At 36.4% G+C, this 11819-nt stretch overlaps 2 protein-coding genes across 4 annotated transcripts; one reads left to right on the forward strand and one right to left on the reverse strand.

Annotated features, from left to right (window-relative positions):
- Window positions 1-624: 624 nt before the first annotated feature.
- CTC1 (conserved telomere maintenance component 1) lies at window positions 625-10167 on the forward strand. 3 transcript variants are annotated; one of them, XM_078306267.1, is made up of 17 exons: window positions 631-1747; window positions 1846-1964; window positions 2048-2122; window positions 2204-2282; window positions 2400-2462; window positions 3236-3313; window positions 3402-3581; window positions 3809-3913; window positions 4044-4313; window positions 4475-4807; window positions 6287-6751; window positions 6841-6932; window positions 7201-7405; window positions 7496-7583; window positions 7690-8060; window positions 8160-8326; window positions 9876-10167. In XM_078306267.1, exons 1-17 carry the CDS (start codon window positions 749-751, stop codon window positions 9883-9885), a joined length of 3699 nt encoding a protein of 1232 aa, XP_078162393.1. In that variant the 5' UTR covers window positions 631-748; the 3' UTR covers window positions 9886-10167. The 3 variants fall into 3 exon arrangements, with proteins under 3 accessions (XP_078162394.1, XP_078162393.1, XP_078162396.1); XM_078306268.1 differs by lacking the exon at window positions 9876-10167 and having other exon boundaries at window positions 625-1747; window positions 8160-8623; XM_078306270.1 differs by lacking the exon at window positions 4475-4807.
- On the reverse strand, window positions 9449-11437 carry LOC144557712 (protein RICE SALT SENSITIVE 3-like). The gene is made up of 7 exons (XM_078306272.1): window positions 11189-11437; window positions 11018-11077; window positions 10778-10924; window positions 10464-10569; window positions 10316-10357; window positions 10112-10168; window positions 9449-9960 (listed from the first exon to the last, which is right to left on the reverse strand). The coding sequence occupies exons 1-7, from the start codon at window positions 11323-11325 to the stop codon at window positions 9559-9561; spliced, it is 951 nt and encodes a 316-aa protein (XP_078162398.1). The 5' UTR covers window positions 11326-11437; the 3' UTR covers window positions 9449-9558.
- Between the last annotated feature and the right edge of the window lie 382 nt (window positions 11438-11819).

An 11819-nucleotide genomic window follows, 5' to 3' on the forward strand; every position in this document is an offset into this window, starting at 1 on the left:
GCTTCAAAAGCCTCCTCTTCTTCTCTTCTTTCCTTCCCGCAGATGCCCGAGCAAATGGCGAAACTAAACTCAAATTCGGCTCAATTTCAGCACATCACTAATCTCCTGTGCCACGTGTCGACGCCCTGCATGATGACCCCCACGCGTCTAAAAAAAAAAAAAAAAAAAAGGGCTTGTTCGGTTAACCAATAATCGGACCGACAAATCCACACCACGTGTCGACGCCGACCCAGCATGACCCCCACGCGTATAAAAAAAAAAAATCGGTTCGATTAACCAATAACCGGACCATTCTTTCCGGTGCATAGCTAACCGAACCCACTAAACCCGGTTAACCGTTAACCGGACCCGGACCAAATTTCCGGTTAACGGTTAACCGAACCCATTTAAAAGGATCCGGTTAACCGTTAACCGGAAATTTGGTCCGGTTAACGGTTAACCGGTTTGGGTAGTTTTAAAATTTGAGAGCCGGTTCGGTTAATTTTTAAAATTCAATTTCATTTTTGGATAAAAATAAAAAAATCGGCACATCCACCTTAACTTTACTCGTATAATTTTATCAACCAAACGCGAATCAGCTTAAATTTTTTTTTCTCCCTCCCTCTACTCTCTTGTAACGCTAATGAAGCTTTCGAAGGAAGCTGTCTCCGTTTTTCAGGGAAAACTGTCCGGTTCCATTCCCGCCTCTTTTCCTCCTATTAATTAAACCCTAGTCATTTGGCTTCTCCAAAATCCACGCTATCACACCATGGGGGAAACCCTAACAAATATCTCTGTATCCGACCTTTTACGCCTCGACTGTCCCGTCAATGGCGCTGCCTCACTCCAACCTTCCTCCTCTCGACCTCTCAAACGGATCAAACTCGAAAAAACCCTACTCTCGAACCCAAACCCAAGCCGCAAAACCTTTAACCCAATATCTTTCCCAGTGCTCCTCGTTGGCACTGTCAACTTCTTTTCTGAGCTGTCCGATCACCGCACCAGCTCCTGCCTCAACCACTGCCTCTCTTTCTCTGATTCTTCTTCAACAATCTGTTGCTACATTGTCGATTTTGATTCAGGTATACTTGGCCGAGAGATTCATGTAATGGCTTGGAATTATCTTCCAATCGAGCAATGCAACAGTCAAGGAGTGTTAGAAATTATCCAATGGAGTTTTCCTTCCCTGGATACAGATCCTTGCAGGTCTTTTTCTCTCCCACTTAAATTGGCTCAAGATTCTGGTGTGAAAGCCAATTCTTCGGCATTTGGTGTGGTTAAATCAGTTAGCCTTACTTTCACTCTTCCGATTGAAACTGCTGAGATGGGGGATTCTGTTGGATTTCTTGCTGAAATTCTCACTTGTTTGTGTGACAGCTGTGCTAAAAGGCGTTTGAATGAAAAGAGTGTCTTGCATCAGTTTACTGAGTCAAAAGTTGTCTATTTTATCAAACCTACTCATAAATGGCGGCCTGTTTTTGCTAAGCTTGTTGGAAAGGTAATGTACCTTTCAGGATTGAAAAAAAGAATGGTAGTAGTGAGGAATGAATCACACATCATGTTGGTATCAACAATTAAAACCAAAGTTTCATTAGGTGCTTCCATTGTGAGTGATTTACCTACTAAGCACCGTTCTCGAGGAGCCTATAAAGGAATTGTTACGGGAATTTATTTGCATGGTGTGGTAGTTGAATTGGATAAGAAGGTTTGGCTGTTGATTCATGATACACTTCTTGTACCACACCATTCTCTCAGGATTGGTGCTATTGTATGTACTCTGTCTTTGAACTCTACCTCGATCTCTTTTAACATGAAAACTTCGTGATTTTTATTGCTGATGTTTGATTATTTACTAATGGCTTCTAGGTATCTGTCAGAGACTTTCATGTGGTGCGTGCTAATTTTGCATGGGCAAAGGTTATTATTCTTGGTACTTGTGTTATGACTAGAATACACATCGACTCATTTGCATTTTCTGATACAAAGTAAGTCATACCTTTTTACAAAGTTGGGATCTTGTTAAGTAAGATTAATGATTTATTCACATTGTTATTCTCAAATTTTGTAGGGTATTTGTGAAAACTAAAGAGAAGAGTGTTCTGGGAAATTTTGTTGAATCTCTGAAGTTATCCACTAAATTTTGGTAATACTCTTCAAGATGGTTGATCCCATACGGGCTGAATTCATTATTATTTGGTTGTTTATTTGTTTCTTTAGTTTTCAGGGCCCTTCTTACGGTGTCATGCTTCAAGTCTAAATTCAGAACAGTTCTACCTGACAAGGAATTGCTGGGCTCAAACAATGTAATTGTCTCTTTAAGCATGAAAAATTAATTTGTTAACTAGATTTCTGGGCGTTTCAGTTTGTTTAATGATTTGAAGAATATTAGCTCATAATATGTATCCATAAGGTCTTAACAGAGTGCAGGACTGGTCCAAACATATATGAGTCGATCTTTGCCTCCAGATGTCTTTCATCCTCATGTGAGTTTAAATAGATCTTGCATTATTCTATTCGGGGTGGATATCAGTGCCTCAACCTCTCATTTGCCTTGACATTTCAAAATCCAAAGTCCAAACCATGAATCCAAACTGTCAATCTTGCTAGCATTTTATGATTTTTTTGAGTTCATTTTATACAAAGATCAAGATGCCAACAAATGATTACAAAAGATCCTTCACTTAGTCCGTTGTTTTATGTACTCTTGATCTTGTGTGAAACAAACTCAAATAACTATTGTGGACGCATCACTTATGAAGAAGAACAAGGAGTTAGGCTAGTGTACCAATGTTAACATATTGGTCTATATGCTAATGAGTCGATCATGTTTATTCATGTCTGAACGGTTGACTAGCTGTCCAATCTAATCAACATATCAAATTCTTGCAGAATAACAAAATTTACTATCTTTTTGGATCTTTGAAAGATGGCCTTATTAGATATGCAAGCACTTTTATCTTTTATTATTTGGGGTCATCTTTCAAAAATAAAATATAATAAGAGAATTATAAAAATAGTAAAATTTGGTTTCTACAAGATTTTGATATGCATATTATATTGAGTCGCTTAGGTTGACTGTTCGGGGATTAAAAAACATAATTTGACCCGTTACCCAATATGCTAACGTTAGTACATTAGCCTAATTATGAAATTTAATGGAGAAGGTGAGTTGCGGCAACTTTTGGTACATGAACCCTCCTTTAATATTAATTTCTTTTTATTATAATAATTTTGAAATTTGTTATTCTTTTAACAGAACAGCATGTTCGGGACATTTTCTAACCATGATGAGTGCACATACAGCACTGGACAAGATCAGGCAATATGCAAATTGGTAAGAAACATCAAATCTGCCTGTTATTAGAGCATGTATCTGAATTTAACTCTTTCAAGCTAATCAATTCTTCTTTACATATTGTTAGGTAGTGCCACTGTCTAACTTTGTGGAGAAATGTGAAGAATTATGGATTGCTATTCAATCTGAAATGAGTGAAAATTCTGATATTTGTTACAATACATGTGATGGCATATCATATCCCGGCTTTATTAGAAGGATAATACCAAGTGACGATTTTGGGTGTATCCTAATGGGAAATATCCGGGTTGGTTTCTTTATATGCTATAGCTTGGAATCATATTATAAACTTGGATCATCTTTTTTGGCAATTGTTTCAATTCAATGTTCTTTTCAGTTGAGCTCTTTAGCATTGTTGTTCTCAGTTTTCACTGTACTTTCTTTTATAATCAACAATAAAATGCAAATGTTTTTGGAATTGATAATTACTCATTCTTTGTCTTTGTTTCTGGTTTTTTTCTCCCCCAAATTCAGACATGTTCTTCTTCTGGGAGGTTGTCATTGGTTGATGCAACTGGAGACGTAGAGGTTGTAATTCCAGATCTACCATCTGATGTCAATGTTCAAACCATATATGAGGTGGCTTAATTTTAATTTTCTAATATATTCTACTTCTTTTCAAATAATTTGTAGCATCATGCTGTACCCTTAATTGTCATCTGTGTATATCTTTCCCCTTCTGTTTAATCATAATTCTATTCTTCATCAGGTGAGAGATTACAAAGTTGTATTAGAAGGCTTCAGAATTGAAACAGACACTTCAGTCTATGACTTTGGCGAGCCACTATCATGTAGTGCTATATTTAAAAGCCACACCTATAGAAAGAAGATACATGGTCTTGTGCTCTATGTTCAGTTCTATTTGAAGAACTCAGTTTGTCTTACTTCTCCATCTCATGTACCCTCCAATCTGCTTCATAGTGCTAACCATGGTGCTCACCTTCTTGTCATTTCTCACAAGTTCCCTTTGACCAATAATGTAAGACTCATTAATTTAAGTCTGTTTTTAGTGTTAATTATATTTGCTAGAATTGCTGCTCATATATGGTGAGAGATAAGAGTTGAAAAGGAAGGTCATTATGGGCATTTTGGGGTATATCTTTATTAATCAGACATTCATTTGATTTGCATTGCATACAGTTTTCAATCAATCCAACCATGTCGAGATGTTCAAGTTTCTTTGCCGAGGCTTTGATCTTCCCTTGCAAATTCAAGCTTTCTGAAAATGGTGAACTTATCCAACTTGAAAATGGTTTTCAAGATGTTTTGAAAAGAGTTTCAAGAAGAGATCACAATGAAGCATCTGCAAAGGGACCATGTCTCGCTCCTTGTTCTCTTTCCAAGAGAAATAGAGGTGTTTCAGCAATAACTTCAAATAAATTTGATGGTGATAGTTCGAATTGCTTGGTTGATGCAAAATCTCTTACAAGGATTCTTCTGGAATTTAAATGTGAAAGCTTCTCCAAGTACCAGGTTAAATTAGCATTCTTGTCTCGTCTTTTACTTAAAAAAGAAGTCCATTTTTAATCCCTTGAACTATTCGATTTGATTTAATTGAACCCTTGAACTTTTTTTTTTTGTTCAATCAACCCCTTAATGAGTTTTTGGTTCAATCAGCTCATTCCTTCACCAAAATGTTAATTTTCCGTTAAGTTTGCTGATGTGTCATATATACTCTAATTCCGATGATGTGTCATATTTAAAAAATAATCTAATCTATATCACCTCGGCTTTTATAAAAGAAACAAAACAAAACAAAACAAAATATTAATTTCTCTTCTCCCTTTATGGACTCATCCCTTCCTGTCTAAAAATTTCATCTCCCACTTCATCTGTTACTTATTCTTGTCTCTTCTCTCTCTTTACATTAAAATCCTAGATTCACCCAAAACTTACTCTCCCTCTCTAGACCCTTTCTCCTGCTCCATCATAATGAATTGTCAAAATCCAAATTCCTCTTAAGGTTTGCACAAATCGAGCTCCACCACCATGGTTGATTGTACAATCTCTTATGTTGTTTTTCCTTCATCTTGTCAAAAGGCAGAAATCAGAAAAGGTATGCTTCAAAACAATAAACTCCATGGTTTCTCTGCTTGCATTTTTTTTCTTGGTCGATTCTGTGTTCAGGGGCCAGTATGCCCTTGCAGATACAAATTGAAGAAATTAGCACTTCAAAGCTCATATGTAGATATTTGAGTAGGTGAGATGAAGTGCTTAATTGACGTGCTCAGCTTAGTCTTAAGTATTTACATGTTGTGTATGGACAATTTGTGATCAACAAACGTAATGATTAAAAATAGCAACGAAATAAGCTTGCTAGTTAATAAAGCTACAATTGACAGATTCCATGCAACATCATGAGTAAATAAAGCGACAAAACTCCTAAACCAGTTTACTGAACTTATTAATACCAGACTAAACGAGCTTGCTGCTTACAAATTAATTGTGTTGATTTAACCAATGGAGGCAGGGTTTATTGATTGAACTAATCGATAGCCAGCTTACCAAAGTAAAGCAATTGGAGCAGTCATTCTATAAGTGCACTGGAAAAGAAAAGTGGAAGCAAATTTGAACAATGGCAGGCATGCTTTTTGAGAGAAAGGGAGGAAGAGAGTTGGGAGAATAGAAAGAAAGTTGAGATGGGTTTGCTTTTCTCTCTCCAAATCTACTCATGTTATTTTTTTATATTTTTATTATTTTAATGATTCATACAATTAAATCTCTGTTAGATGACATGTCAGCAGATCTAACGGAAAAATTAACATCTCAGTGATGGAAAGGGCTGATTGAACCCAAAAAAAATTTGAGGGCCCAATTGAATCAAAGCAGACATTTCTTTTTTCTTAAATAATTGTTCCAGGTGTTAATGTACCTTTGGTACCAGTAAATGTAGTATTTGAGTATGGTATCCATACTAAGGGTTATTTTTTCTAAATATTTTTCTATTGACAGTTACTTAGAATTGGCAGCTGTTATCTTCTCAACTGCTTTGAAGGCTTCAGTCCAACCAGAGAGTGCAAATGTCTAGAAAGGGGTGGAAGTTTAATTGTTACCGAAAATACCCTTCGGAGCCTGTCTCTTTCATTCTCTGATGATATACATCAGAGGGAACCTTCTGGAACTTCCTTGGATGAACTTGTGCTCTTAAAATCTCTGAGTGAGCTCCATGAAATTGTGGATTTAAAATCTGTGTCATCTTGCATGCAACTTATGTTTCAACGAAGTAGGATAGTTTATGGCTCTAGAGACCTGGAAGGAGAGAGACTGGCTCAAGGTGAACTTATATCAGTTTGTGGAAAAATAGATGCTTTTCATGTTAGCGATTGTGATTCTGAATTTTTTGTGGCCAACTCTCCTGGAAACTCTAATCAAAGCGGAAATAATATTTGCATTCATTTAGCAGATGACCATCAGATGGTATTATTTGTTTTTCTACTATATAGCTGCTTTTTCCTTTTATTACCTTGTTTTCTGTTGTGTGTTTTGAGTCAATTGTTCCTTCGTAGGTGATCATTAGAGGTAACCTGAGCAGGAAGCTATATCCTGTTGGAATTGGTACTGGTGCAAATGCAACATTTCATCGACTCCTGTTGACATGGTTAGCATTTCTATTTCCTTTTTTCTTTTGTCAGTGTTTGTACATATAGCTTATTCCATGCCATTATTGTCCAAAACTTGAAAGCTTCATATAATCACATCCTGGGCTAGTTCTTGGAAGGATACACTGTTCTGTTGTCATCGATTTGATTTGTTTTCTTATTAAATGCATGTTTTTCATTTATTAGTTATTGCTCTTGTTGTTTGATAATTTATGCGTTAGTGACAAAGTACCACATTTAATGTACTTTTTATCTGTTCATTTTCAGCTCTTCAAACAGGGGGGGGAAATTGCTGCTGACACCAGCGACTTACATTGAAATTAACTCAGTCAGAGAAGTCAAAACAAATGTAGAACCAAACCAGCAAATGATCAGGGTTGATTTAATTGAATCATTATGTAATATTCCTGCATTGGGATTGTTCTCTGATTTTCACAATGCAGATTTAAAAGTTACCAGGTTCCACTGCAGGGTATATATTTTCTAATTTGCACGAATTCCAAATATAGATTAAAAATATGCTTTGTGCTCTAGTAGTCATTAATTCAGTTGATGATGACAGGTTTTGACTCTGAATGTGTTGGTGCTTGAAAGTTGTTCCAGTGGGAGTGTTCCGTCATACAAGATTCCACTAGCTGGATTTGTCTTAGGTAAGATGTAATATCAGGTCAAGGAATCTAAATTGTTCGATTACTTCTTTGTCACTTCTGATTTACTTAATGCGCATTTGTGTGACATTTTATTTTATTTGCAAAGATGATGGATCAGCACTGTGTAATTGCTGGACAGATGATGATCAGGCCAGCACATTACTTAGCCTACCTGACATCTGTAGTTCATTCTTCTCCAGTGATTTCTCCAGTTTAGAAAGATCTCCTAAAAGGCTACTTGCTAGTGGCCTGGGTCATAGCAGCAACAGCAATGGTAGTAATAAAAACATGGTTGGCTATTACCTGGTGCACATGCTCAAAAAGCACCATAAGGTGACAGTAAAAAATCGTGGTATCTCACTGGACATCTCCTGCCAAGATCTCTCGTTTCATTCCGGCACTGGTAAAATTTTCAGCATTCTAGAGGAGAGGCTCCTCAATTATATTATTCTCAATTCCTGCCAAGGACCGACTTTTGTGAGCTCCTTTTCTTCTTTGTCCATCCAATAATTACTTTTTTTTTTACGAGCTTTCTTTAACTATTGATTGATAATTCCTTTTGGAATGTAATTACAGAGTGCTACTGGTTCAGATATGGATGTAAATGCCGTGAAGCAGTTTCATACTTACATTACAGAGTGGGCGACTTTAAGGAGGTGTGCACAAAACATATGGTTTAGAGATGTTGCTCATATTGACCCTCTGAAAGATGCCTTGAATATGCTCCGTGATATCAAAATAAGGTAGCCTCAATTCCATCATTTTTATTGAAAGCATAATTTGATCTGATTTGAGGGACCAGTTTGGTATCTTTTGCATAAAATTATCATGGCAAATATTGTACTATTATGGTGAAGATTACATGACTGCAGTTTTTAAATGAACATGGTACTGCCTGGTACAGTGGTACCATCTTATAATTGATTGGAAACAGGAAACCTATTTATTAGAGAGCAGTTCTTTGATGTAGATATTAAATTAGCTGACAATGATAAGGTCGTGTCTCTTTCCATCTTTATCCCTTTTCTTGTCATTAAGCATGAATTGTTCCTTTGTATATCATTTCTCTGCGTATCTGCTCTGCTATTTTCTATTTTGTAAACTGTGCAATTTAAAATCTAGCTCGTCAACAAGAGCAAGTGTAAATAACATCTGACACACTATGAGTATGCAATATAAACACTGGGCATGCTGAGTGTAAAAAGGTAATGTTTGCAGGGCGGTAAAATTATCAACTGTTCCAGAGAAATGTAGTTTACTAATAAGATGCACCGAGTCCTAAACTAATGATGAATTAGATTTCTACGATAAATTAATTACTAGAGTTCATATTTTTGTTGATGAAAATTAAGCTCAATAATTAAGGGTTGAATATCTGTTAGCCTTGCCTAGCGCAGTAATTAAGGCTCAATATAGTTTATATTTTCTTTGGAAAATTCAAATAGCAAATTAATTACTATCACTCTGATTATTTCTATTTTATTTCATCTAATGTTCCAAAGGTCTTGTTTGTCTATATTATTTAATTATTTTTGGGAATCAAACACGGAGAAACTATATTAAAAGTCACAAAAGAGGCCATATAATTTTTCTCTCAATTGTAAATTTTAGGTCATTGTATCTAAAACCAAAACCTTCTCAATTGTAAGATGCACCTTGGGGTTTAGGATATAATCAGAGTGGTATGGCTGCAATAGGTTTTTGCTTATTGCATTTTTTTTAATATACTCCATTATAAGTCAGTTATCCTATGCGGTGTTTTATACTGACCGTTTTATATAAGAAACTTGTACCCTGCTTGATATGTGGTTTGCTGAACATCACTATGTTTAGTGGGCCGTAGTCATAACACAGAGACTAGGTTATAGCTAATATAGCCTGATAGCATTAGTTTAGAATTTAAGTTACCTACATAAAGGGCAATGCACACAATCAAAGCTCCACATCAAATTTGACTAAACAATAGACTCATTCATCACAGCATGCGGTTAGCCACATTAACTAAATAGTTCATAGAGCCACTAGCCTCGCCACCATTGACCTCCATTTCATCCTTTAATACTGCTCTCTCCATTTCATGCTTCTGAGCTGCCATCAGAGCTGGTATTTCCCCATACATATGACCTGAAGTGGGGCCAACTGCAGGCAGCTTAGAGAGAAGTGCATCTAAGCTATTTACTGATGGCATAATTCTCACTTGTTGGTAAGCCCAAAAATCCATTTGTTGGTCATAGCACTCCTGCATCTGCACTTGCATGCTATCTGGCGTAACTGGAATTGCTGGTGTTGTAGGATGTGGTAAAAGTACTCCCGGTATGCTCTCGAGGTATGTAAACTTCTTCCGCAGAAGAAGTATGTAGCTTGGATCTTCTTCCACCTTCATATTGCATCAGTGCAAGCTATTTAGTGGGAACTAACCACGCATGGATCATATGTGTATTCATTTCATGCATAGACCATAGTTGAATGGACAAACTAGGACCCACAGAATAGAAAAACTTTGAACAGAAGGGAGAAAGAGGAGATACCTTTTTCAGAGATCCTAGTTGTACCACGCCTTCTCTGACTGCTATTAAAGTAATTGTCTGCATTATTGATGGACGGAAATAAGTACTGCAAAAGTTTCCTTTTTTTTTTGAACTTTTTTAAAAGGGAAAATGTACTGCAACGTCTATATGCATTGCATATACAGGAGGTGAGAAAAGGTGATTTCGTGTTTGTTTCATGCTTACCTTGATACCAGATTGGAACTGAGCATCCCATGTCCTTGGGTACTGAAGCAACGGTTAAAAAAAAAAAAAAAAAAATTAAGAAACTTTTTTTAAATGAAGTATTTGCTTCTTTTTTTTTCTTTTAATTACTTAAATACGTGAAACTCACGAAATCAGCAGGATTGTTCCAAGGGGCGACATTATTGGTTTCATGGTCCTGTGGCTCATTGAATACCCACTTGTGGCTGTAATCTGATGCAACTTTTCCTATTACACTATTATTCACGAAGGAAGAAAAGAAATAAAATAAGATATGGAATATGACGTGTCACCACACTTGAAATGTAGAAAATAAACAAAATTGCTGCAATCGTCTGCTGAGATATAGGTGGGATAACATAAATAAAAGCTAAAACATTAACAGATGAGAATTACACATTTACAAATAGAAAATTTTATGTCCGATTGCATTGCATAACATACCCTTCTCCAAAGTTGTAAATCTCATGAGACATCTTGAAGAATATCTCTGGCTGGAGACCTCCCAGCTGTGCCACATCACCAGGTTTATACTCGAAAGCAAGTGTACTTGCCGCAAAATTGCAGAATCCATCCTCCCATGCAAGTATCCTATGATGGTTAGTGAACACCTAACTTAGAAAAATGCAAAACACAAAAGCTACACCATGCATTAAAGGTAATTATCATTTACCAATTACGTACCAATTCCTTTTGTTTCCTCGAGTTCTTTCAAAAAGACCAGCACCAACTTGGATATCCCATCTGTAATTTAGAGGGGAAAACAAAAGGTACAATATACTCTTTCACGTATAAATATATATATATTAATAATTACAAAGTATAGCTAGATTGAACATTGAGTGTATTATGTACTTGGGTGGGGGATAATTTCTGGGCAAAATCCTCCAAAGAACAGCATAGACCCAGGGAGAACTCTCGCTCAAACACAGGCTTCTTAGTGTGTGTTGTAGTAGGTGTGTCACAGCTAGAGTATTCAACTGCTCTTCCATTGCATCCCTAAACCCTAAATCCTCGCTCTGTTCCCAACCTCTTTATATATATTCTTAATCACAACTCTCTCTCTCTCTCTCTCTCTCGCAGTCTTATTCTCTTTTGTGAGGTGGCAGATATTAAACCACAACCTTCTCTCTCTATTTACTTTATAAATTACAATGTAAAAAGTTGCTAAGTCTGGTCTAGAGGGGTCCCGCGATCACCTCACACTACTGTTGTAATAAGACCTTTTTTCTTCTTCCATATTTTTCTGTGGCTCCGCATAGATCGACTACGTACTTGTAATTTTGTAAAGTTGTACTGCCTTTCTCTCCTTCCCTCTCTCGGAGTTAGATTTACCAAGATATGATTCCTTTTACATGAAGCGCTTTTTACCAAACGGGGTTTTTCTATGACGCAAGCATCAGTGAAGTTGTTGAAAATATGATTGGGGCTAGAAAATTTGTCATAGTGCATAATCTGATTAATCTCAACTGCTGAAAGCCTAAAA

This window comes from Carex rostrata, chromosome 8, assembly GCF_964058835.1.
Source record: "Carex rostrata chromosome 8, lpCarRost1.2, whole genome shotgun sequence".
In the NCBI taxonomy this organism is placed as follows: Eukaryota; Viridiplantae; Streptophyta; class Magnoliopsida; order Poales; family Cyperaceae; genus Carex; species Carex rostrata.

Excerpts from the sequence above, each read along its gene's own strand:
- LOC144557712 (XM_078306272.1), bottom strand. The coding sequence starts at position 11,325 with ATGGAAGAGCAGTTGAATACTCTAGCTGTGACACACCTACTACAACAC. Across the intron at positions 10,925-11,017 it reads CGAGGAAACAAAAGGAATTG|GATACTTGCATGGGAGGATG; the intron begins GTACGTAATTGG and ends TAACCATCATAG. Across the intron at positions 10,570-10,777 it reads ATTTACAACTTTGGAGAAGG|TGTAATAGGAAAAGTTGCAT; the intron begins GTATGTTATGCA and ends CGTGAATAATAG.
- CTC1 (XM_078306267.1), top strand. The coding sequence starts at position 749 with ATGGGGGAAACCCTAACAAATATCTCTGTATCCGACCTTTTACGCCTC. Across the intron at positions 3,314-3,401 it reads ATCAGGCAATATGCAAATTG|GTAGTGCCACTGTCTAACTT; the intron begins GTAAGAAACATC and ends ACATATTGTTAG. Across the intron at positions 6,933-7,200 it reads CATCGACTCCTGTTGACATG|CTCTTCAAACAGGGGGGGGA; the intron begins GTTAGCATTTCT and ends GTTCATTTTCAG.